This window comes from Eutrigla gurnardus (genome assembly GCF_963514095.1).
Source record: "Eutrigla gurnardus genome assembly, chromosome: 14".
NCBI classification, from domain to species: Eukaryota; Metazoa; Chordata; class Actinopteri; order Perciformes; family Triglidae; genus Eutrigla; species Eutrigla gurnardus.
Genome location: NC_139937.1, coordinates 8,397,613 through 8,425,000, shown reverse-complemented (window position 1 = coordinate 8,425,000; position 27,388 = coordinate 8,397,613). Strand labels below are relative to the sequence as shown.

Below are 27,388 nucleotides of genomic sequence, written 5' to 3'. Positions count from 1 at the left end.
GCAATACAACCTATATATCGCAATACTTTTAAATCCGTTGGCGCATACAATCACACCACTACGTTTATTGTAGTAGTCGAAGTAGTAGTAATTAGAAACCCTACACCACCACCTAGTGGTTAGAAATGAGGATCTGATGCAAATATCCATTCCATTGAAACAGTTCCGTTTTATGGATGTCACCCATTACTCCATGATTCTTGACTGGGTTTTACGGGACAGTCACCGACACCCCTATGTGGGCGTGACCGACTGTAACTGTTCCTACGCAAGCACCAAAACACTACAAACCTGTGTAACACTTGTGATACCTATTCCGATCCTTGTGCTGTGGGTATCGGATACCTATTCCAATCCTTGTGCTGTGGGTATCGGCCGATACAGAGTACCCATACCGATACTAACATGTTTAAAAAAAAAAGAATAGAAAAAGATCATACTACGCCTGTATGACTGTGATATGATCATTGTATAAGGCCTTTGTAAAACATGAATGAATAAAGCAACTGGAGGCCATTTATTTTAAATAGAACAGTATAAAACAGTAGTGCAACAGCAACTTAACTAAATAAATATAGGAATAATTATTAAAACAAATAAAGTGTAGCCACCATATTGCTAGATACAGTGCAACCGTTTTAAGAGCGGCGAAGAACTGTGTCAAAGCTAAAGGAGCTAGCCAGTAAATAAATTCCTATTTCTAATAAATTACGTGGTATCGGATCGGTGCCTGGACTCCAGTACTCGCCGATACCGATGCCAGCATTTTCGGCAGTATCGGAGGCATTTCCGATCCTGGTATTGGAATCGGAACAACTCTAGTGGGAGGTTGTGCTGTTGTTCAGCTAGCACTTCACTAGCAGTTGGTAAACGCACACTTAGTCGTAGAAGACATTATATTGCAGCTTGTTATTTAGCTCCAACACACATCATGTAATTGATTGTCAAGGTAAAAACCCTGAGATCAATAAAGTCAAGAGGGTCCGACGTAAGTGCCAGCGTTTCCTGTTAAAATCCAATGCACTGGCAACAATACAACACAACAATGTGACGTCGCCCCAAATGATTTGACTGTGCTGCATGTGTAAAACATTCCTATAGACAGAAGGACAAGCTCCATGCTTGAGTCATCGAAATACAAGCTCATCTCTGGGTTGATGTTTCTGTCTCCACGACTGCCTCTTGGAAGGACACGTGTGTGTGCATTTGTGTGTGTGTGTGTGTGTGTAAACTGTGTTTGCTTGTGACACACTGGGGCTAATTCAGTTACTCAGGGGTTCTGTAGTGTAATGCCTTGTAATGACACACAATCTCATTTTGTCCAAGGAGACACATCAATCTTTTGGATTTACTGTGGGGAGCAAAGTCTCTCCTGGTGAGTGAGTAGGAAGAAGAGTGGATGTGTGTGTGTGTGTGTGTGTGTGTGTGTGTGTGTGTGTGTGTGTGTGTGTGTGTGTGTGTGTGTGTGTGTGTGTGTGTGTGTCTCAGGCATGCATTTGTGTGTTAAGCAGTGGGGAAGAGGGAAATGGAATAATATGTTCAGACCAGTGGAGCTGAAAACTACCCATACATTGGTTGATAAACAGCAAGAAAGGCCATCACGGTACATAGCAAGAAGAGGTGTGTGTGTGTGTGTGTGTGTGTGTGTGTGTGTGTGTGTGTGTGTGTGTGTGTGTGTGTGTGTGTGTGTGTGTGTGGTGGGGGGCATGCCTGCATATGATCATGTGTGTCAGCAATGAAATAGAAAAATGGGAATTTCTTTGTGGAGGTGTGTGCGTTTGTATGTGTGCTAAAGTGCTAAATCAAAAGGGATTGTGGGTATAGTGTGCGTCCATGCATTCCCACAATCCTACACACATATGTACGTGATCAGAAACCTTTGTGTAAACACCCTTCACTCCTCTGTAACTCTACTTTTCTGAAGCACATCAGCACTTTTGTTGGTGCTTCACAAGATTCATTTTCACTTCTTCTCCTCAGGAAGAAAAAAACAACACAGGACAGAAAAGATGAGATCATTGGCCAATGATCAATAAAATGAAAATGCAGTCAAGTAGAGCAGTGTAACGCGGCTTATGTAATTGCTTTTAAGTTGAGGGAGCGATATGGACAGATGATCTGATATCGCATGAAGCCAAGTGGTGGTGATATTCCAGTCTGAAAGGAAGTCTCAAGTCAGAGCAGACATACCTACTTTGATTGTTGGGTAAAGTGTGTGTGTGTGTGTGTGTGTGTGTGTGTGTGTGTGTGTGTGTGTGTGTGTGTGTGTGTGTGTGTGTGAGAGAGAGAAAGAGGGGGAAAAAAGAGACTCCTTGTGTGTCTCTTTGTAGCAACTCAGGCAAAAACTGTCTCCTCGTCCTCATAGGCCAGAGAAATTCAAATTACAAAAGAGCACACAGGCCTGATTCAATTAGGTTTTAATTCTGCTAATGACTTCCCATCTCCACCCGTTTCTCCCTGCGTCGCTGTACCACACTCCCCTTTCTCTTTCAAGCAGAGACTTTTTTTATTGCAAAATTCTTTAATTCTTTATTATAAAGGGTGTCTTTGTTTACCTCCACCACTTCAAGGCCCCTGCCATCAAAAACAATGTGCCGAGTTCAACGGATCTCCAAACAGAAATGGTTGCTAAGAGGGCTAAGACAAGAATCCAGCAGTGGACGAGCTGGGCTATGCCGAATTCATTTCTGATTGAGATTGAGTAAGTGAAGTGCAACTATCAGGTGATGGAGACGGTAACTCGTGTGCTGAAAAGCATGAAAGAATCCCAGTATGATAATAGTCAATACAAGCAAAGCTAGGAGTGAACAACGATATTAAGTGTAAAGTCGGCTGGATCCAACAGTCGCAGAAGAAACAGATGTGGTATCGTGAGGAGATTCCTGATGTCCCTTCAAGAAAAGAAAAGATATTTTGATGAACCAAAAGAAAAACAAACACTGTGGATCAGTTGTCTCCAACCCTCTCTGTTAGTAAACACATTTTTGGTTACCTCACAGGAGGAATTCACTTATAACATCTGATTTTAAAGCATCTAAAGTGCATTTTACTGTGTAAGAAATAAATACTTTAAAAGAGGATGGGGGGGGGGGGGGGTAATGGAACAATTCAATATGTATAAAAGCTGTATCGTCTCTCTGGAGCTGCCTTCACACCGTTTCAAAAGACTTCATAAAAGTGGAAAAACATGGCCAAAAAACACACAGTGTCCTCAACTCCTCTCCTGTTACAGGAGCATTACTGCTGAAAGCCAATAAAGGAAGCATCTGACCTAAAATCAATGAAATACCTCATTACTGTCTGCATTTAGCCTCTTAAGAATCCGGACATTAATTTTGGCCCTGCCATGTCACTTAGGGACACATCAGGTCAGGTACAGGAGTCATAAAACACTGTTCTCCCAACCTCTTCATTAAGGTAGCGAGTGCAGCGCTGGCATGCGGGACGTTACTGATGTGTTTGTGGCTTCACAGGCGAGTTCTAACTTTGGCCGTCTGCGACCTCATATGTACTGCCTCTCTCAGCTGGCTCAAGCTCTGGTCACAATGGTTAACACACGTCTATGTAAAAGGTCAGCACAGAGGTTGATAAGAGCTATTATTCCAGTGTGGAGAGAGTGGACGGGGAAGTTTTGGCAGCCAGACACAAATCACAGGAAACAGGCAGCTAACAAACTGGGGCCCTATCGGCTAATACAAACATATTTAAAAAGCATGCTAACACATCAGCAGGCAGACATTTTTCACTCGGACTCTATCGGCTTTGTTTAGATAGCTTGTATGCACGCTTGTGTTTATTTTTGCGACGCTGATTATTAGTGATTATAGAAATCAAGGATTTGGCAAGGGATAAAGGTCTGTGAGAAATGAGCCCGTGCCTATTCAAATCATTTTTGATTTTAGCCGGGCACAGAAATTAATAGAACAGCAAATGACACAAAAAGTAATTTTTAAAAAAGGTATTTAATATCTTTTCAAAAAACCCAACAATGGCATCGTGCATTATTCAACATGGCTTAATGGCCAGATTAAATTAGCTTTCCGTGAAGCAGATAAATATGTTACTATTAGTGTCGGAAGGTGAAAAAAGGGAAACAGCGGAATTGAATAGAAGCAGCTGAACAAAAGAAAGAGGATAAGATACTGTATGGGCCCCAAGGTTATCTTTTATACTCCCTGGATAGGTGAGGCCAGTAACTCAAACAGTAAGACATCTCCACCCTCCAGTAAAAAAAAAAAAAAACAGGACTGTTGAAATTATGTATTAAATCGTTCAATGTTTTCTTTTATTCAAGAGATGGCAGCGTCTCTATTTGTCAGCCTGTCCTCAGTTTAACCCTGAAAGCATTTGAAGGAGAATGATGTGCAAGAGATGGGCGGCTGAGGAAAACATTAACCAAAAAGAAGCAAAAATATTTTCATAGTATCATAAAAAGGTTAATAAAAATAAGAACACAGATTCCGATGGAAACCGTTTGGGAATGATACATCGAAAATATTTGCGTTAAGCCATTATGGTGTAATATTTACACAGTTTCACAGCAGCACAGGTCTCCACATCATTAATTTAACTTCTAACTATATATATCTGCCAATGCAGCAAACAAACATCAAAGCAACAGACAGCCTGCCAGCAATGTCTCATTCCTGTTCGAGAGCACTCGCAAACCACAAGAAGACGACTTCCAGTGCCTATTCCCTCTGTGTCATCCCGTCTACCTGCCAGCCTGGAGGACACGAATGATGAAGCTGGTTATTAGTTTGGGGTTAGAGCGGAGGATCATTAACATCTGACTTTAAGCACATTGCAATAACAATAACGGAGATTATGACCGGCAAAAATGTAACTAAATAGAGAACAGGGAAGAGACAGATAATGAAATGAAATGAGCTGTAACTGTGGAACAAAGGGCTTTCTTTAAATGCCTGGAGTCTAATGGCATTGGTTCACACAAACAGCAACAAACACACACACGAGTTTAATGAACCATTCTGACTAGCTGTAAATTCCTTGTTTATGATGCTGCAGCATCACGATTCAACTTGTTCACAAAGGGGCTTTTACTGTCATTGACAACACACACACACACACACACACACACACACACACACACACACACACACACACACACACACACACACACACACACACACACACACACACACACACACACACACAGATATACATAGAGCAAGAAGGGACCGTTAGTGTAGCCTGGGGCAAAACACACACACACACACACACACCAGCTTCCCCAACGTATCAACCGCACAAAAACTGGGACACGAAACAGAGCAGAGTGAAATCTTTTTTCCAGTCTGAGGCTGTATAAAAAATGAACTATGCCCTCAGGGTTATCAGTTTGCATAAAGAAGCTATGGAAGAAACAACACGAGAAACAATCCAAAACTAAACGCTGGCTACTGGAACATAAGCCAATTAAAAAGCACAAGCCCAAATTCAGCTGCTGGAGTCAACATGAGGGCCACGAGTGGCTAGAGGAAACGACTGATTCAATGCCAAGTTGAAAAACACCACTAGTGTGTGCATTTCCAGCATTTCTCTCATGTTCTCTTTTCATCGACAACTATTCCTTCGACTGCTTCACCGTTCTCATTGGCCATTCAATATACACATACACCACCATTGTGGCAAAGCCAAACTTCAGAGGCTTACCTTCATCAACAGCTGTAGAAAATCAATCTTAACTTTATACGGCCTAAAACCTTGGCAGTGATTGATTGTTTGATTATAGTACATTTTCTGTCTATTCGCCTTCAGAGGCCTGTTAACTTTCCCGGTATTCAAGGTCCCTGGAAGGATGGAGTTATTATGCTGTTTGGATGTCTATTCATGGTGTTGCAAATGAAAGGCTGGTGGAATTTTTACTCAAAAATGTTTGAGATTGGATTGATTTTACGATATTTCATGGTCTGTTCAACAATCGTGATTATAAAAGTGATACATTTTAAATAGATTGATTTTCATTGAATGGAAGGCAGCAAACGATCACAGACACTGCTAAATTTGATTAGTACACGCAATACATGTTGTTTATATCTGAATCAACAATTATACAATAATTGTCCTTGGCATTCATAATATTTATGTAACACTTACTGTGTCTGCGAGAAAATTCATTCATCAAACTGAAATCCCCAAAACAAACAAAACATTGGAACAAAGTTGCTGACAATCGATATTTGTAATAATAACATTGGTGCAAGATGCGCATTTTTTCCTGAGCCTTCAAAGAAAAAAATCTGGGATTTTGCTCATTAATGTGTCAAGTAAAGATGACTCAAAATAACTGTCCTAATGGCCCAGGAGAAACCTGCCATTGTTCCTTTAATATAAAGCCAGAGGGCATCTGAGGACGAGCTGGACTATGCCAAATTCATTTCTGATGGGGATAAAATTAACTGGGTGAGGGAAAAAAGCCTATCTAATTTGGATTTAATAGGTTCAGATTAAATTAATATGCAACTTAATGAAACCAATATTGTGAATCAATTTCAACATGAAATTAAATTTTCATAGGTAGTCCCAGGTGAAACTCTACACCAGGCTGTTGTTAGGATTTGAACTAATAAAGTGAAGGGGGTGAAACAATGGTTCATCTGTCAGATGCAGAATGAACTTAATGTGTGCAGAGTCATTTGAAATGAGTAAATGGGTTTTATTCAAGAATATGAATGTTGGGATGACCACAGTTTATAAACAAAGAGAAAAGGTTTGGTTTGAGGTTTTTTTTCTGTACGTTTAAAACGTTTTGAATTTAAATTCTATTCTGCTTGTTGTGGATCTACTAGAATGAATATCACTGAAATCAGCAACATGCTTGATGACATACCTCATTTAAAAAAGCATTAATAATGCTCAAGCAAGAAAAAGACTATACGGGTTGTACTTCTAAATGCTCACACCAGCATGCAAAAATACTCTAATGTCTATACATTTACCATGTTTTATCACTATATAGAGAGAAAAAGTATAAGTTAACTGTATTTAAATGATGTTAATATTTGATGCCCCTTAAATCATTTGAGCTTCAATGCTTTTCAAGGATGTGCAAATAACCTGTGGAAGCACCCCAGCATGACATTGACTTGACATTTGGTTAGAAAACAAAGGAATGTATCCCACATGTTCACAAGAAAAGACTAACCAGCAACGAGAGACATTAAGGGCCACACACACACTACAAAGTAAAAGTCACAAATGGTCTCTTCTGACGCAGAGGCAGTCTGGAGAGCGAGTGCAACTGATGTTGTGCATGTGTGTGTGTGTGTGTGTGTGTGTGTGTGTGTGTGTGTGTCTGTGTCAAACAAAGGTCTCTCTGTTTCTGCAGTTGACAAATGTCACCAATGATGTCACTACTACCTCAGAGGAATATTTAAAACAGATTATCTAAAAACAGATAAAGAGCTCATTCTCTTCATTTCCATTAGTGCACACACACACACACACACACACACACACACACTAAGAGAAAATATGTCAAATTAGTGACACCATGACTGACCAACACATTAAGCTCGGATTTCCAGTAACACTAGAGTCCTTTGCAAGAGATTTGTGAACAGCAGCTTCACCCAGTCAACATGTGTGTTATCCCTCGGCCTCCAAAGCGACTGCCAGTGAAAAGAGTAAAAACAAAGGGATTTATTTGTAGCCAGCCTGACCCTTTTGAAAAACAACAGCGAGTTCATTTGGAGCAGATCCACGACCCCCTGCTAGGGGGGAGGCTGACGAGGGACTGACATCTGTACACATAAAACTGGACACATCCAGGCTGGAAGGCCCACAAAAAAACACACACACTAAGACATAAGGTACACAAGCAAGTAAGACAAATAATCACTCTGTTGTGATTCGATAATGATCAAAACACAGAGGGAAGGGGAACCGAGCGCGACTGAATTCCATTTACCAACAATTATCAAAATGACACACCGAGGTGGTGAGAGAGAAACAAACAGTATGCCTGCATGTGTTGTAGCCATTTATAACAACAGCACCAGCCAGCAATAAACCAATCATATAAGACTGGTGGCCATTCTAGGAAATGTTTTACAGTTGATCATTTGGTGCTAATCAGAAGTGCTACTCCATCTGAAAAATGATTAGTGAACCAGTTGGATTTCCAGTTTTTCCTAGCGTATTACATGTAGGGTCGTCTAAGAGGCTTTAGTCACTGATCTAGGACACAGACTGTTAGGGAAGCACTAGCTGGATTTTGAAAGAATGAGTCTTTGAACTTACTGAGAATACTGAGATATTTTATAGAATGAGTTTAGAAAATAATAGATACTGTGAAGCATGGTTTTGTTATCACCAGACAATGTCATAATGAACCTACTGCATCACTAGCAAACCCAAAATAACCATAAAAATCCCTAAAAGCCCTACTCTAGTACTATCCATCCATCCATCCATTTTCTACCGCTTATCCTGTATTTTAGGGTCACGGGGGGGTACTCTAGTACTAAAACAGTGAAATTAAATAATATGTCAGCCTTCTCGTTGGTTAATCACTATGTTACATGGACAAGAGGCAATTAGCCAGGAAGGTTCAAAAACAAGTTAAATGTTGAAACCCCCAAACCGACGGCAACAGATGTTCATACAGCATGCTCAAATAAATAGATGTTGTAATGTCTCGAACTTGGAGATGATGATTAGCAACAGCTTACGCCTTGACCAAATTGTGTGTCAACAAAAGAATATAATTCAAACCAAGAAAGCTCTAATGCCGTAGAACACTAGTGTGATGTCTACGAGTTATTTACTTCCTCGCTTTGTGAGCCAAGCCATTAGTGTACAGACATTAAAGACGTGCAGGAGGATGATTGATGGATCATCATCAGTGGAGGTCCAGCACAGTGAAATTAGTCTGTCGTAACCCTTTTTAACTAGCCCACTGAGAATACTGCACATGGGATGGTAGAGACGCACACATCTGTAAACAACATGAAATTAGCCCATAAAAATGCGGCTGTACATGTGGGTGTCGGTGTGAGTGTCCGTGCATCTGCACACATGAACTTGGTCAAGTTCATCTACCTATCCATCCATCTGTCCATATATTTCAGTATTTACCTACAACACATACATTTAGTTATCCATCTACACTACAGAATCCGATTTGACTGTTTGTTAAACATTATTGTTTATGGTAAAATATCACAAAACCAGAAATAACAGAAGTACACTCAAACAAGCGCACTGCCAGCAACCTAACAGGCTAAACAACAAAGACCTGACATCACAGCTATGATGGGAAAAGCTGACAAAAGGAAGGTGGTTTACGTAAGTAACTGTATGTGATAAGTTATTTTACCTTGTTTCACGAGTCAAATGGAAGCTGAGACAAAAGGTCTACCTGTTGGGTTTTCTATTACATTTGCATTTGAAGAATAAATAGCACTACACCCCCCCCCCCCCCCCCGAGCAAACCATGTGAAATTGATAAAATTAGAAGCACAGAGGGCTTCTGTTTAAGTGCTTGTACACAGAGAGAGAGAGAGAGAGAGAGAGAGAGAGGGAGAGAGAGAGAGAGAGAGAGAGAGAGAGACCAGCACACACACCATAAACTGGAATGGCAGGGAGACAGTGAAATTGAATTAACAGTTAAAACTGAATATTTTATGAGCGGTGTCTCCGTTTGTGTGTCTGTTTCCTACCCAGTGTTAATGGAGATGATTTCAATGAGAGGGTTCTTCCTGATCTTGGGCAGGTCCAGTCTAGCTCCTCCCAGCCTCCGGCCTCCATCTTTCTTCTGACCCAACAGACGAACTGAGTGGCCTTAAAAAAAAAAAACATCCCTTCAATACACATTCCTTCTCAGACAGACAAATTAACATAGTCACTGAAGAAAGCCACATCTGTGTCTTCCGTTCACAGAGGAACCAGAGAGGATGTGACATGTACAACGTTAGCGCTGTGTGGCGTAGTAAATAGGCGTCGGTAATATGATTTAGCTCTAGTGCACCAAAACAACAATGAAAGGTGAACTTTTGCTCGTCATGCACATCTACATGACATTTCAAGCCCAAGCAAAGTTGCTGCGCATCATATACAGCATGTTGATGCAAACAATGGTGTTCCATGTTTTTCCATTCAACATTATGAGCTTTTTAAATCTTGCGGTGGTGTCGCGCATGTAACACGTCTTCAAAACGCCACCTTCTGTTCCGGCTCCCCGGCTCGCTGCATTCACAAGGAGGTCGTAACGATTCTGACATCCCTTTCCATCTCAGTACATTTTACAATGAAAAAAATACTCCCGCAACGAAAAGGCAGTGTAAAAGGGGCTTATCATAGTCACATTTTCTCTGTAGTTTACTTGTTGCACTACGTGTGGATGGCTGCACGGATGTAGGCATTGGCCTGTTAAAGATGTAGACGTTAAATATACTAGCTGCCCCGTTTAAATTGCAAAAATCTGAATTACTCTGCCCAACAACAGCTAGAGAGGATTATTGACATGGTTCATGAATACAAATAAAAGTAGATTGACATTGGGAAGATTGGGAAGAGGCAAGAACATGACAAAGTAAACTCCACTGATATTACCCAGTTAATCGAGGTAGAAACATGCGGGTTAGGCCGGGCTACTCTAAAACTAGTATCACTTAGTAGATATTGCACTGTGTTACAGAAGAAAATGAAAATCCACAGCAGCGTCAAATAGCTAATAGCAAGGGATGTCCAGACGTTGGTGTTCACAAATGGGATGCAGTAGTCTCTCCTCCTCTCCAGCCATCTAATAGGCTACCAGCTTGAGGCTGTGTGAGATGGAGGCGTTGAGGGATGGAATTGTCTTCCTGTTTTCATCCGCTTTACATGGGTCTCCTGGGAGGGTGGGCTCAGGGCAGGAAGCATAGCTATCAATTGGTAGATAAAAATGACAATCTGCCCCAGTGGAGGACAAAGAGCCAATCGGTGAGGCGTGACTGGTCGTAATATCCCAGTACAAGCTAGGAAATTAGAAAACTTCCCTCGTGAAAAACAGCTGGGACTTAAAGCACATTCAGCCATACTTTCTTCTAGCTAGCTATCAATCAGTGTTTCCACCTTTGGTCATGAAACATGGATTTAAAATGCATGCATGCACCAATATTCTTCCCTCCGTAACCATCGCTCCATCTGTTGACTGATTGATCAATTCATCCATACATTTATACCCTCTTGAACATCTAAGTTTGACATTCCCACCTGCTCCTGCTGCTGCACCTGCTGCTATAAACATGTTATCAGAAGCGCCTTCAACTAGTGTACTACATAGGAGAGAAAGTTGAGCAAAGCAATCAACTATCCAAAGTGCATGAGCCTAAACATGGGGTTCAACAATGGACAATTCACATTTTGGAGATGTGTAGCTTCACTGGCTGAAACAAAGCCACACGGTAAATAACATTTTGGTAAATGTAGGCATGTGGTAAATTCTTTGAAATTCACATTTTTTCTAGATTGTTGACAATATACATCTGTTTCTGATTGTTTTAGCTGAAGGAAACAGTCACTTGCACCTAATTGCATACACAATACTTGTCAGGAGAAAGCAATTACCAGTGTGGCGCTGGATTTCCAGATGCTTTGTTTACAAATTACGAGACTGTCCCTTCTTATAAAACTTGGAAATTGTCATTCTTTTCTGGTCCCTAAAAACTGCACAAGTCCCCTTTCAATGTGACTGCCAGCCAAGACTCAAGGAATAATCTCACGACTAGCATGGAATCATTCCAGGAATGAACCCAAAGCCAAATTCAATTTCAGGGCCTAGGGGACCATGAATGGGAAGCATGACATAAAATATCTAAGTTCCCGAAGAAAACCGAAGAATGCTGCCCTATTTGTCATCTCAATTACAGAGTTTAGCGAGGCCAACTGCTGTGATGGGCAACCCCGCACAGAGACACACATCACCCTACCCTATATACCACATTTTATAGTGACTGACTGCCCTCCTCTGTTCCCTCCTGTGTTTTTCCAATATCGCTCTCCTTTGTTCTTTTCTCTCCTTCATAAATACAAAACGACATAAATCCTTCTATCCACTCATAACGGCCCATTACAACATGCTAGAGAAAAGGAGGGAGGGAAGGAAAGGATAGATGGATGGAAAGGTAGATGAATGGACGGCTGGATGATGATAGAAAAAAAAAATACATCACAGATGAAAGATGTATAGGATAGCCAGATGGATGGTTGGATCAGAGAGGTAGGGAGCTAAAAGATTGACCTGTTGACCTGTGTCTGATGTCTCATAAGTGGTGGGTCTTGTTGTGCTCCCCAGTTTGATTGTAAAGCAGCAGGCAGGATCGGGGGATGGGGGAAAGAAGGGACAAAGGTGGAAGATGGGGAGGACAGGAAGGGCGTAATGCTTGTCATTTATCCCCTCAGTATACCGACAGATTATTAGATATGTAGGAATGTCCTTGAAAAAACTGTTCCGTTTCTTGCTACGTGTCAGTTAAATAAATTCTGGTGGGAAATGTCTCAGATCAAATGCATTACTTAGGAATTCTACACTGTACCTCAATGCCAACATCTCAAAAGAGCATCACTTTAAAGTCCCATATATGAGGCTTTGAAGTTCGACTACGGCAAGCTTTTGTCACTTTCAGATCGGAGGCCAGTGAGCATTAAAAGACGATGTTCAGAAAACCTTCAGATGACTTAAAATGTAAGTCCTTCCGGTTCTTCATTTCCTGTCTCTTTCAATTCAGCCATGTGTTTGTACTCATGCTTTGTTTGTTCATCATTTATACAATCAAACAGATTGTTTATCCTCGTGAATAAAAATCAGAGGTTATATGGATGCTATATAACCTCTGATCTGTAGCTAAGTAAATACATTACCCTGTCGAACCTTTCCTGCCCTATTTCTGTCTCACACACACACACACACACCCACACACACACACACACACACACACACACTAAATCTAAACCGTTTCTAAAAGATAAAAGAATATCAGGTGAAATAGTATCATCCATGGCTATAATCTCAGTGAAAGAAGATCAATATTAGGAGGCCAATAAAAAAAACGAAGCCATCAAAACGGCCCGTATAAAGAAAGAACTACCGCAGTTATTTATTAATGGTGCAAAGATCACACTTTAGAGGGAGTCGGCATTGCTTTAAGAGTGGAAACATGAATAAAACATTGTCTAGCCTTTGTTTACATGTTTTTCTCAATACAAAAATATGAAATCTTTTTTATCTATTTTACTCTTCAAATAATCAATTGTCATTGTGGTGTGGTCTGTTGAGCATCACTGAGAGATGTGAGATCTGTGTAGTTACCCTTGCAATAATGTGCATCTATGTTTGTCGTTAATTCGTTCTCTTCCCTTCACAGATCAATCACCACAAGATCGGGAGCTGCAATGTGCATGACTGTATACATGTTAAGTACTATGTGCATACTCAGCAAACCAACCTGAGATAACTGAATGATAAAAATGCCCAGCCTTTTACAACAGGCAGTAACTTGAGCTTCATGTTACGTAGATGCACTATGATTAAAAGCGGTTTTACAGTAGTGAAATACCGTTATGGAGTGACAGTTTATGAGTTCTGTTTGAGCCGGGATCCAAACTGAATACATACTCTCACACCTCAAGAAACAACCTCATAAAAGCATACAAGTACTCTTGTCATGTGGAAAACAGACCTGCAAGCAATTTTGGTGCGGCAAAGAACTGCGTCTATTAGCAGTTCATTGAAGTAAGTATTTTAGTAGCCATTACGAAAGGCAAATCCCCGAGCTTAAAGGTTTATGCCCAGGCCTCCAAGCTGAAATAACAGCTCTTGGTTTATATGAGGTCATAAAGAACTGTAATGATACTGGGGGAAATTAGTTTCTATGGAGGGAGTAAAGGAGGGAGAGGAAGGGGAGGTAAGGAGGACAGACGGGATGGAACAGGTCAGTGAGAAGGCAGTGGGACGGGGAAGAAAGGAGGGGAACAGATCAAAAGATCCGGGAGGAAGTGGGAAAGGGAAGAAAAAGGAAAGAATGAGCAAATCATAGAGATGACGAGAGGGGAATGAAAGTCACAGTGTACATATGTGAGTGTGTGTGTGTGTGTGTGTGTAAAGGATTTAGGGTTGATGACACATTGTAAAATTAAGCCTCAGTTCAGCTGTCCTTCATTAGAGTGAAGCCTGCAGTGCAAACTATGTCTCTCTCTCCCTCCCTCTCTCTCGCTCTCTCTCTCTCTCTCTCTCCTTTACTAGAGAACAGCTGGAGGTGTATGACAGCTTGACTGGACACTCATACAGTAAACTCTGACTGACCTTCATTAAACAGTTAAGAGACGTGGTTCACTAACCGTTTAAATGGATGACCTAATCACTGCCATGTGAGTTTTATCTTGTCCAAAGTGAGCCTCTCCGACAGAGAAGACCACTTAACAAGCTACTCATACATCTAAAAGCAACACTGATGACTTCTCTTTTAAATACACAGCATCAATTAAACAGCAATGCGGTCAAAAATAATTGTTGGAATTCATTTGGTTTTGTGACATTAAAGGTCCCATATTATGAAAAACAGGTTTTCTCTGGTCTCTACACCTATAAACTGGTCCTCCCTGAGCCTGTCAACTCCCAGGATAAGGAAACAAGCCACTCCTGCATGGTCTCTGCAGCCCACCCACTGGTAAAATGGTGCTCGTACAGGCTGTTCAGATTCAGCTCCCGTCAATACGTAACGAAAGGTGTCATTTGCATAGGCCGAACTCCTCTGTGCGATGATAGGAGATATCTGAGAGGGGGCGTTCATTACCAAGGTGAAGTTTGGTGTGTCCTGCGGTGAGATAGCAGAGACAGCAGTGTTTCACAATGTCGTCGCTCAGAGCTAGACACGCAGATTGCTCTGTGTTTGATTGTACAAATCAACTTAAGTGCTTATATTCTGTCCCAGCTCCAGAAGAACAGAAGACACAGTGGTTGCATTTGATTTTTAATGACAATGTGCCGGCTAAGGTCCGTGTTAGCTTGTATGTGTGTGCTAACTACTTCACACCAGACTGCTTCAGTAACGAGGGTCAGTACAAAGCTGGCTTTGCCTCGACACTGACCCTCATAAAAGGATCTGCCCCGACCATACAGGACCCAGCAACTTCACCTGAGCCACATAGGCGAGCCATAGCGATACATCCACCGTAAACATTAGCACATGCTGCGGCTAGCGTAAGCAGCATCGTCTCCGTCGCTCTCCAAGTAGGCGATGACAGACGGAGCTCATTAGCATTTAAAGGTGCAGACACAGAACCAGCCTGTTCTCAGCAAGAGCTCATTTGAGCAACTATTAGACAGCTGAAATTCAGGACCATGGATGGGTTTGGGGCAAAGCATTTTGAAAACAGTGTTGTTGGACCTCTGACAGCTGTGTGAAATTAATGAAAAACTGTATCATATGGGACCTTTAACCATCCTTGAGAAACACAGTACATCAAGTCACAACTCATATACATCTTTGTACTTTAAACAATACTGAATCTTCTAATCATCTAGCTGGTAATTTATTATTGACAACGGCTCAGAATGAAATGTTAAAATATTAATTGTGTGAAGCAGACATCAAGTCACAAAGCCATTATTATTTGATCATATGCTATTCTACAGAAATTCTTCGTCCCTGCATTTTATCAATAAGTAGAATACTTTACTGGAAATCATTCACACATTTCCTGTCCCGACAATGAAAGGACTCTCGTTCATACATTCATTAGATGATCAATGCGTTACCGCTTATTGACTCATACAATGTGTGTTAAAATACCTTTAACAGCCTCGTCCACTACTTCCACCACTCGATCAATCTGTTGGACCTGAAATACAGACGGACACACATGGGAAAGGTTTATTGATGCTGACAAACCAAGTCCAGGCAGTTAAGCAAAAGCCCGATATTGACAACCCACAAACGCACACATAGAGATCCGCAGTAAAACAAGTCTGGCACGTAAATATGCACAAGACGATAAGCACTATGCACACAGACAAACAAAAGTACAACCTGATCAATCACACCAACTTTTGTCCAGCCAGGATTAAGTGATATAGATTTCCTAAATGCCACATGGTCTATGTGGCTGCAGCACTACTGTGTATTTACAGAGACAAAGTCTGGCGGTGGGATTTTATGGAAGACAACCACAAGGCAGAAACAGGAAGAGGTACTGTCGAGAGGGCGGCGGACAAACGAGTATATAGGTAACAATAAGCATAAGCATAAACAGCGCATCCTTAGATTGTGAGGGAACGAATAAAACTGAATAATGTTATGATCAGGCATAAGTTATTCTGTCAGAAAATCCTGCAGCTCTGCAAAGGGGGACTCTTTAACACCACTATTTCATGTGGCTTGACAATTAGGCGAGAAAAGGCTTATTAGGTGGTAGTACATTCTACTGAATATAAAACTGATTCTAAAAATCTACCATCGTTCCACAATAACCTGGGAGGAAAGGGAGAGAGAGGGGGATGAAGAGAGAATACAGAAGTATAAAAAGAGGGAAAAATGCCTCTGCCATTATTTCTCCTTTCATTCCTACAAGTGTCCCTTCCACCACTGATTTGCTCACTTTCTCTATTCTTATAGATCTCTCTCTAGCCCTTGGCACCTTTCAATGCATCCAGGCCCATTACCCAGAGTAACCCTTCTTCCAACACACTCACACAGATGCACACTCTGCCTAGTAGAGAGCAGTTATATGCATGTTGCACACTGAGAACAACCTATTTTCTTTTAATGGCGAGGCAATCTGTGTTCATTCAGAGGAGCAGCGGGTGTCCCCACTCACAGTTAGAGTTGGTTATTGTGGTTCACATTTTAGCAATTAATTCAGATGTCACGTCTCAACTGTGGCCCTCCTTCATACACCTGGAATATTGTTTGAATAAGGGAAAAATATCACCCATACTTTCAGTAGAACTATGCTTCTGTTGAATGTCAAGGAACATATAAATGCACTCCATCTCGTCATTCACAAGTGGGCTATTTGACAAAAGGTGCAATTACGTCCTCTACGTATGGAGCGGACAGAAGCACACCAAGACACCAACCATATACAGGCCAGAACACCAGTATATGAATAACATAACACTATGGTTGAGAGAAATGTCTGGCTTATGGACAAAGGAAGAACATTATATAATAATGGAGGCAAAACATCTATTAAGCATTTAAAAGGCACAACATTTGAAATTCAGAACATTAATAGAGCAACAAAGGACTATTTGTTCTAGAAAGACATATCTTTGTTCTAGAAAGATATAACCTGGCATTCTGAGCACAGATGAAGTTACTCTCCCTCTGTGTGTTATAATAGGAGCTTCTCTGAACATTACACCTACAATAAGCAACATGAGGTGCATATCATTTGTGAGTAGTTTGACTCAAATATAATGGAATATTTTAGCAATATTTACTAACGTTGCCTAACACCCAAGGCATAAATACATGTTAAGAGGCCGGTGTGCTTCCAACGTGTACATGTGGTTGGTGTGTGTGTGTGTTTGTGCGTGTGTGCAGATGTGGCATGTCTAGTTCAGAGACGTGAAACACCGTAGTCTTTCATGACTGACTGTACCTTACACACAATACCCTGTCATTCTTTTCACAGCAACTTCAGACAGGAAAACAAAATAGAAAAATAGACATAAAAGCCGACACACGGGTCAATTAAACTGAATAAATTCAACAGGAAGCACTTTTATATTTTAACTACACCCCTTATCTAGCCGTTAGTGTAATCAATATATACAAATTCACGTCTGGGCATTTGCATCTGATTTGCATAAACCACCAACTGTCACCCTCATTGTGTGGTTGATTGTAACTACCAAGGATACACAAGGGGAGTGTGCACACGCATATACCTCCGTCTGTGGTTGTTATCGTGTGTGCCTGGTCATGCATGCGCCCATAGGGTGTGTGTGTGTGTGTGTGTGTGTGTGTGTGTGTGTGTGTGTATCAATGCATAATCCAATCTACTCATGACAATGAAAGGACCGACAGTGGTAAACTTCCCAGATGTTTCTGCCTCCGCCTGAAGGCTATTACATATACAAGCCTGTTTATCTGAATGTAATTATATTATACATACATGCCACTTGATTTGAATGTAATTAATTTACATGGTGGCACGTTTTCTTAAATGAAATTACATAATTTATAGTAAAGTATATTTAACTTACCATTTGAGACACCTCCCCTGACCTGAGTCCATTATTTTTTAAGACAGTGTCAGTATTCAACATTGGATGTTGGACTATTTGATTTATCACCATGTTTCAAAGAGGCAGGTGTTCTTTTACGCAAGCAGATAAATCCAACATTTAGTGAAATTAAGATTGTAGTTTTCTGTTGTGATTTCGAAGGCAAAGCTTGGTTCTCTGTGAGCATGCAGTGAACAAACGGATGCACACATATATGATACATTTCAATTAGCTAGCTCTATGCTTTCTTAGGCGGGCAGGAGTCATTTACGCCTCCTAAACATGTTTTTTTAATCACTGGTACAGTTTGCATTACACATTGCTCTACTTAAAAGGCCCATTTTAACCACTTTACATTGTTTATTTATGTTTGAATTTTGCAAGGATTGGACTAAAGATTGGAGAGGATGTTGCAGGATCCTTAAAAGTAGCAGCAGATAGGGGAAAAACCTAACTATAAACATCATGAATTATTGAATGAGGAAAACTAATTTAGCTGTTAAATAGTGATAACCTTGACATATCTTTTTAGATTCCTCCTGTGATTACTGAGGTGAAACAGATTTTCATTTTCAATATCACAGTTTGTCATACAAACTATTCATACCTGCACTACAGGGTTATGAGTGGAAATGTAACAGCTTAGGGACAGCCATCCAAAAGAACCAAAAGCCAAAATCATTTGTTTTAGTAGACTAGATAATAAATCTACCTATAAGGATGTTGTGTTTCTCCCCCTCCTGTTAAATGTGCTTATTTCTGTGACTCCCCTGATGAGGGACAGACTGGCAAAGCCACCTTTAAAGAAAGATAAACAGAAAAGCCAGTTCATGTTGCGGTTCCAAAGAGAAGTGAAAGAGGTTTTCACATCATTCTCCACACATCAAGATTCCCCACAGCACAGAAACTGAGAAAAACGAACATGAAACAATCTTGTAAATGTCGGTGGCTAAACTTTTATCAATTAATTATAAAAGGTTAATTCAAAAGGTGTTGATATTGGTGTTCCAGCCATCAGTATGTCTGATGCAAAAAAGTTTGTCTATTAGACACAAATGAAGGGAAACGTAGACATGCCTTACATGCTGTATGAACACAAGCCTTACATAACTGTGATTTTGCCTTTCATACAAGTAAGTCAAAGCATACAATCACACACATATACACACCCCAATGATGCTGAGTCCTTTCAGGTAGTCCATCCTTGGCTGAGCCTGGGGAACACAACCCGCTACAACCACCTTTTTCTGCTGTTCCTGGGCTTTTCTGTACAAACAGACAACGATAAGTGGGGATTAACATCAGTACATAATATGGCATTTTTGCACCAACAGTTTGCATCATTCGTTTTTGGTTTGACCAAGTAAAAATGAGTACTGTCCCAAATATATTCCAGGCTTCCTCATGTGACCAAGTGTGGGCATGTCAAATGGGAACTTCGCTAAAACATCTCTCAAGCTGAAATATTCCAATTGCAATATTCAACGGCAGTAGTGCTACACTTTTAAAATGAAACTTGCTCTTCTGAAATAAACACTCAAAGGGTACTCGAATATTTATTTTCCTTAGCCATTAATGAAGATATAATGGCTTGAATGGGCTGAAAAGCACAGACATAAATTAATGAATAGCCTTAAATGATGGAGGCTGTCTGCATTCTGTATCAAATATAAACACACCTAAGAAGCAATATCAATTGGTAGAGGTTGACTCTATTTGCTGTCTGCAATCATCTGTATTAAGAGGAAATAAGCCATAAAACATCACTGAAACTTTAGTTTCACAAGGCCACATGGTTGTACATCAAGTAGCAGATGAAGTACTGAAATAGTTCTATGTCAGTATTGGTCTGTGAGAGACAGGGATACAATGTTACCCGCCTGTGAAGGATTCCTTTTTTTGTTTTCCCTGGCGGTTTGTAAGCTATTCCCTCCTGAAATGTAGCGATCCCCATGTTCAAGGTTGGTTTGTCTTTATAGCAAACAGAGCAGTATGGCAGGGATTTATGGAAATCCTGTTTTAAGATGAAAACTATTAATTCTGTTATGGTGTACAATTGAGATGGGTTGTGTCCTCCTGGCCCACTGTTGAATCTATATAAATGTCTGTCTTTCACAACACAAGGTCTCAGAAATAATGGGTGGTAGCTTTAGTCAACAAACAATGTCATCAATCAGCCCAAACCCTACAATTGTATCCTTATACATATAGGCAATGTTTTTAATAGCCGTAGTATAATGAGAAGGAAGTCATCATAAGGTTGATGTTGATAGGATGAAGGAGAAACCACATATCTGCAATCCCAACTTCAATAATCTGAAAAGAAAGCTGCCATAGGATCGAGGAGCAGCAATGCTTTATTCTTAATTTACCGAATGTTAACCAAATAATTAGCATGGCTTTGTTTCAATGATAAAAAAACAGAGTATTGAGTATGGAGCATAGAGGCCCATATTAGCACAGCACAGCCTCCTGGCTCTGTAATCCCCTTGGAGCTGGACAAGATGATGTGCATTAATCTAATTAGTGAAGTATGTTTTGCAGAAAGATCTGCTGTACAGTACATGCTGCAATTAATACATGGTTAATACATACATACATACATTATATGCACCCATGTGCGCATGTGCAGGGGTGAGACAGAGTGACAGAAAAAGTGTCAGACTGACTACTGTGACAAGTATGACAGTGAAACAATAGGTAAAACATGAAAGGAGACACAAGATAAATTAATAACATTGCTTTCTTACAAAATGTCAATGTCTGCTGATGACAAAGAAAACACAACAGAGTCAAACCTGGGATTTCATAACCCTATAGTGAGTGTCAAATATTTACAACATTCATGAACAGTTAGACACGGCGTGCGGTGTTCATTAGCAAGTGAGCAGGCACTGATATTATATATTTACTATGACTTATAAACAGAAATGAAAAGTAGCACAGGAATCAGGTCTTCAAGATGATTTGAATTAAAAAGGCTAGACAGATATAGTGAAGCGAACCACGGTGTGTGTGTGTGTGTGTGTGTGTGTGTGTGTGTGTGTGTGTGTGTGTGTGTGTGTGTGTGTGTGTGTGTGTGTGTGTGTGTGTTTGACTGCGTGTGCCTGTGGATCTATGCAAGTCTTTATGTCACCTCCAGTTAGTGGCAGTGAGATTTGAGACACTCGGTCTGTCTGACAAAAGCTTTTGGAAGAGCTGCCCAGACTCTGCCATAAATCTTTAATAATGAAGCCTCCTGACAGCTGGAGCAGGAGAGAAAGGGAGGGATGGGGAGGGGGGGGCATGTAAGTGAGGGAGGAATCGGGGGGCGGAGGACAGAGGAGGAGCAACGAAACTGGATACAAACTGTCAGTTGCGTTTTAATTCAGACTATGTTTGTATTCTTCAGCAAAACAAAGAGAGCGTGGTGGAGGGTGTGTGCGAGGCAGAGCGAGAGAAAAGTGAAAAGTGAAGGTAGACAAGTGAAGTCAAAGCCAGCTTACATTGTCATGCGAATGAGGAAGGGAGGGTGAGATGAAAGCTAAAGTTGGCAAGAGATGAGCGGGTAAAGGGAAATGTTTTTTTTTAAAAACATTATTTGATTAGTTCGATCTGTTTGTATTATTCATAGTTATTCATAGTTTTAGTGACTATTCTCGTCTTTAGTTCTCAATCTAACGCGGCATACAAGTGTTGAGCAGGTAACAACAAATCAATTAAAATCGCTAAAAAGATGAAACCTGAACAAAGAAGAAAGCCTGTTGGATGATGCCTTGCCACGGACAAAACTGTTTCAACAGCACATTCAGAGAAACAACACTTCAACTGATCTTCAGAAATACACATTTTTATTGTACGTGTAAATAGACTGATTTAATCCACTGACCTTTGACCCTTATTATAGAGTGTAACAAATCATATCCATGCCACCATGACTGTCTTTTCTGGGGTTTAATCATATTTTTTTTTAAAAGATGGAATTGGGGAGGGATTTGACAGTAGACTATTATATTAGTAAATAATGAAATCAGATGGACGTAAGCGTTCAAGATTGGGTGAATTGAGACAGAGGAAGACAAAAAAGGGGATATTGTCTGCTTAGAGTAGCTTATTCTCCCGTCACTGTTCCTCATAAAGGACTCACAGGCAGCACCGCACACACTCACAGTAGGGGTGCGTCTGCATAATTCACACCGTCTCTTGCCAAAATGCGCCAAACGTTCCTTTAATGCGCTACTCGCTCCCCGCCCACAGACTCGGAGCCATGGCTGACACAGCGAGTAAGCAGACAGCGCCTGAGCCGTCGCCTCAGCGCCCCAGGGGGAACAGGCCAATCACGTCGCGCACAGTTCGTGGATGGCATGAGATGGAATGGGATTATGCGATGCAGTTGCCGTGGTGATACTTTTGAGCTTGATCGAGCGCTCGCTGCCAGTGACCCGGACCAGAGCAGATGCCCCCTGAGATCAGAGGACGAGGTGTGTGTGTTTGTGTGTGTGTGTGTGTGTGTGTGTGTGTGTGTGTGTGTGCACACAAGTTTCCTTGGCTTCCTTGGCACCTCGCCCTAAATCTCTACGGCCCCCTGTCAACTCTGTTACTGCTCTCCATAGCCTCAAGACCACACACACGCACCCACACACTGGGTCCAAACACCCACATGCTCTGAACATACTGTACATACACATGCCAATGGTCACAGAGGCGATGGCAAAAGCACACAGTAGTTCATGCATACATGTATGACCTTTGTGGTATGTATGTATGGTCGGGATGAAGTGATGTACATCCTGGTTTTTAACAGCTGAGTGGACACAGTGAATCAGACAAATTAGAGCAGACTCCATGTCCAATGGAATTGATCAGGTTGACTTGGAGAAGCCCCTTGCTGTAGATATGACATTGAAATAACTCTAGGCATTAAGTTGTGCCACATTGCATGACCTATATAAGGGCCTCTTCAACTTTCTCACAATAAAACTTGAAGTGAAAGAGAGGCCCTTACTTTGTGGATTATGGCAAGTCTCGTATAGCGCCATTCACGTCCGCAACCGAAATGTAGTGACATCATCATATAAATGAACCACGAATGTTTCACATCCCAAAAGTGTCTGTGTTATAAACTATGATGATCTTTATTATTATAGTGATTAGTGTATTATGTAAACAGAAATATTTAATCTGCTGGGCACTAGTCCTGATTAATTGTTTCCCACTGTGTTCATGGTGCCTGGTGTTCCAATGAAAAGTTAATACGTTGTTCTGAACACAGGTCCGATACTTTGTGTTATATTTCCACTAACAGAATATAAATTATAGAAAAACCAATGTCTCTTTTTAAGTTTTCTCTTAAGTTCTGGAATCTCAAAGTTTTGTCAAACATCCCAAAAATGCTAAAAGCTTAGCATTCCATAGGTCTCTTTGTGTGTGTGTGTGTGTGTGTGTGTGTGTGTGTGTGTGTGTGTGTGTGTGTGTGTGTGTGTGTGTGTGTGTGTGTCCTCTCAATGACTCTCCCTGCTGCTAAACACCCTTAGCCCGAAACAGATAACATGGAGGCGGGGGAGATGAGTTCACTACACACACATAGAGAACACACATGCTCCTTAACAAACGTATGTCGCTGATGGGTCATGCTGGTGAGAGTAATGAGGAAAGGTTGTGTAACTGAGCTTTACATCTACCTTGTTTTTTAGCGTTACGGTCCGTTTGCTGCTTAACACAATTACCTATGTCAATGACCCATCCTGTTACATTAAAATACAATCTAGTATAACAGTAAAAGTAACATATTTTCATGAGATCCAAACTTTCCCTATCCTTTATCTCTTTCCCCTACCCCATATTTCCCCTCCTCTGTATTTCCCCTGTCCTTGCTCCTCAGTTTCTTCCCTCATCCTTTCATCTGCACACCCGACAGTTTTCTGGCTGAGTTGACAGCAAGCCATCCAATCAGCACACTCCTGACCTGTCTACATTAGCATAAGCAGCAAGGGGCAAGGTTAAGTACCCATCAAGCCTCAGTAATTAAGATGTAAGCTGGTGTGTCCATGAGAGAGAGAGAGAGAGAGAGATTGTGTGTGTGTGTGTGTGTGTGTGTGTGTGTGTGTGTGTGTGTGTGTGTGTGTGTGTGTGTGTGTGTGTGTGTGTGTGTGTGTGTGTGTGTGTGTGTGTGTGTGTGTGTGTTAAGTGTGGGAGAAAGAGAAATGTGGTGGAAATCAGTTTATGATCACCTGATGAGAAATAAGAATACAACTCCTAACAGCGCTTTTAGTAATTTATTCTATAAAGAGTCCAAAAACAGGCTAGCAGTCGCTACAGACAGACTGTAAACAGACAAAGTCTAATAAGTCAAAGCCCTCGCAAACAGGGTGTCCAAGCGGACCGCATCACCGACATACAGCTTCAGAGCAAACTATCTGGCCAGATAGGGGCAGACTCCTTAAGAGTCTGACCAAGTCTTCAGTCTTGAGAAGGGCTTTTTATACAGTTGTTTGTGATGTGTCATCAGAAAGCATTGTTCCGTTGTTTGTATAGACGGAGAACTTTGTCCAGAATGAACCACTCATCAGTGTCTAAAGATCCATATTGACTTGCCAGCTGTGCTGGTGTCACAAGATGCATTTCACAACTCATGTAACACATGACATGACATAAGTGCAGAATACAGGTTACCTCATGACACACATGGAATAGTATGAGTTAAAACTACTCAAACTACTAATTATACTATAATGAACTACTAAATGAAAAATTCCCATCACAAGAAAAACACTAAATGTACTTATTCGTCCACTTAACATATTCCTCACTTCCAGAAACCACCCTGTTACACAACAATGCAATCTCTGGGTTGTTCCAGTTCAATTCCACAATGGCTACTACAATCCATTTACTTACTTCTACATATGTTTTTTCTATTTTTATTCATTTTTTATTTTCATGTGCTTTTTTTCTCTTCTAACAGCAGGCAGTGCATCTCCATCACTGACTGAGAGCTCAGAGTGAGTGGATGTGGAGAGAGCACTGATGGAGAATGCAGCTTCTCCTCTGTGAATAAGTGCACTGCAAAACTTTACTAAAACAACTGTCAAAATACAAACAGTATAAATAAAACAGCAGTTAACTGTGGGCCTTTGGGATCTGACTGCAGACAAACTTAGCCTAAATGAAAGCTGTTAATGTACTACACCAGGGGCCTCTCGGCGATGTAGCTGAGGGAGTCAGAGAGGAAAAAGTAATGCCCAAGACTGATAGGCAGGAGACCCTCACATGATCATCCTTATAAATGTGTTAAAAGGAGAGAGATCAGAGAAAAGCTGATGGTCAAGGATATAGACTGCAGATAACATGACAAATGAAGTGGAAGAAGAGCCGCTAAAGTCGGCTCATCAATCCCACTGTGTGTTAGCCGCCAGTATATACAGTAACCATAGTTACCTAATACAGTTTGGATCTCCAGCATCAAAGACCAGCACTGTGTCCGATGGTCTAACAACCACCTTCTACAAGTGAAAATGCCCTAGATATACCTGGTTTTCATTAGGATACCCTGTCTATGAATTTGAAGAATGCTACAGGACAATGAACAGAGAAGGGAATCACTAGCTTAGGTTGTGTAAAAGGGAAATGCATATTGAATTAACAAAAGTGCTCTTAGTGTAAAACCTTAAAACTCCTTCACACAAAAGCTATCATTATATTACTTTTTTGCAAAATAAATCCATCCCTCTGGGGCGACAAAGGAAAATCTCCCAAATAAAAATCAAGGTAATTGTTTTTAATAGTTTTATCAATATGCGGCAGTGAACATAAATCAAAATTGATATTTTGAAAATGTCATTGTAAATGTGCCATGGAGTAGCTTAACATCTAATTTGTACCTGTGTTCATATAAGAACATACAAAAGAAAGTCAGACCGTGAAGTATGCACCAAAATACAGAGAGGGAGTGGAATATGTCAGGAGGGAACGAGACAAAAGGGAGTGAGGACTGGTGATGAGTTAAAAGGAAGGGGGAAAAAAACTGCCAAAGAACACATCTTCATCACCAAGAGGGGAGAGGAAGGATGACAACAGGACTCAAAAGGAAATGAAGGGGGAGGACGAGAGCTCGGAGGCTGTGAAGGAGGATTGTGATTGAGGGATGAGAGAGGGGTTTGAGAAGTAAAGCTGCAGAATCCCCTGGGATCTCACACACACACACACACACACACACACACACACACACACACACACAGAGACTGCTTTTGTGTTTCATAGGATATCAAGAGCTGATGCCCATAAGGAGGCACTGAATGAGAGAAAAGCTTAAATTAAAGGGAAAAAACAGCTGAAAGCCAAAGGAAGGAAAACAAGGTAAGAAATGGAGAATGCAAGAGACGGGTTGTCTAACTTAATCAATATGAGATAATTACATGAAAGCAGGTCTATAAAAGTGAGTTGTGGTAAGTGATGTTAAAGACAATATAGATTTGAACAGCCTAAGCACCTAAGACAAAGCAGACAAGACCTTGCAAAGGCCTGATTGCCTCTCTTGACACGTTGTTTTCAATCTACATTTTTAAAGACCTGGTATCAGAAAGATCAACAACCACAACTATAACCATGGCCGAACATCTTGGTAACAGACGTATAGAAGGGTGAGGGACGACTTGTTTTCCACAATTATTACAAACATGGCTTATAAAGGCATTCACGTTGAAGTTGTGTTTTACAGGATATAGGCAATCTGTTGACCAATCAATATACCTATAACATTGTTAGTTTATGGCTAGCTCACATGGCCTTCGGGTATATCAGAGATAGGATGCAGCCCAATTGTCAACATGGGTCTAGTAAAGGCAAGTCTGAGGAAATGCAAGGCTTTCAGATGATGGCCTTGTAAAAAAAAAAAAAAAAAAAAACTCACACACCTGCCCAGTGCTGTGAAATGGATGACATCTGTCTTGTAAAAATGAGTTGAATGTGTGATAAATATTGCATTACTGCAAATGAGTTGTATTCGCCGCTTCAATGGTTTATAATAAAGAAAATGCTTATAAAAAAAAGGCAGGAGCAATGGCAAAGGCCCTCACAAACAGTCAGACACGCAAATGTGCAGGGAATTGCATTAGATGAGCACTTGACTAAACCACGAGCTGGGGAACCCCCAAGCTGAATCCGAGGAAGACT

The 27,388-nt window shown here is 40.9% G+C and overlaps 1 protein-coding gene across 1 annotated transcript in view; it reads right to left on the bottom strand.

Moving 5' to 3' along the window:
- Nucleotides 1–27,388, bottom strand: part of cdkal1 (CDK5 regulatory subunit associated protein 1-like 1) — a 216,951-nt gene that overhangs the window by 126,307 nt on the left and 63,256 nt on the right. Inside the window, exons 5-7 of the mRNA XM_084026002.1 lie at nucleotides 19,408–19,504; nucleotides 15,798–15,846; nucleotides 9,687–9,807 (exon numbers count right to left, since the gene is read on the bottom strand). Coding sequence (XP_083882128.1) covers nucleotides 9,687–9,807; nucleotides 15,798–15,846; nucleotides 19,408–19,504 — 267 coding nt within the window. The remainder of the gene's footprint in view (nucleotides 1–9,686; nucleotides 9,808–15,797; nucleotides 15,847–19,407; nucleotides 19,505–27,388) is intronic.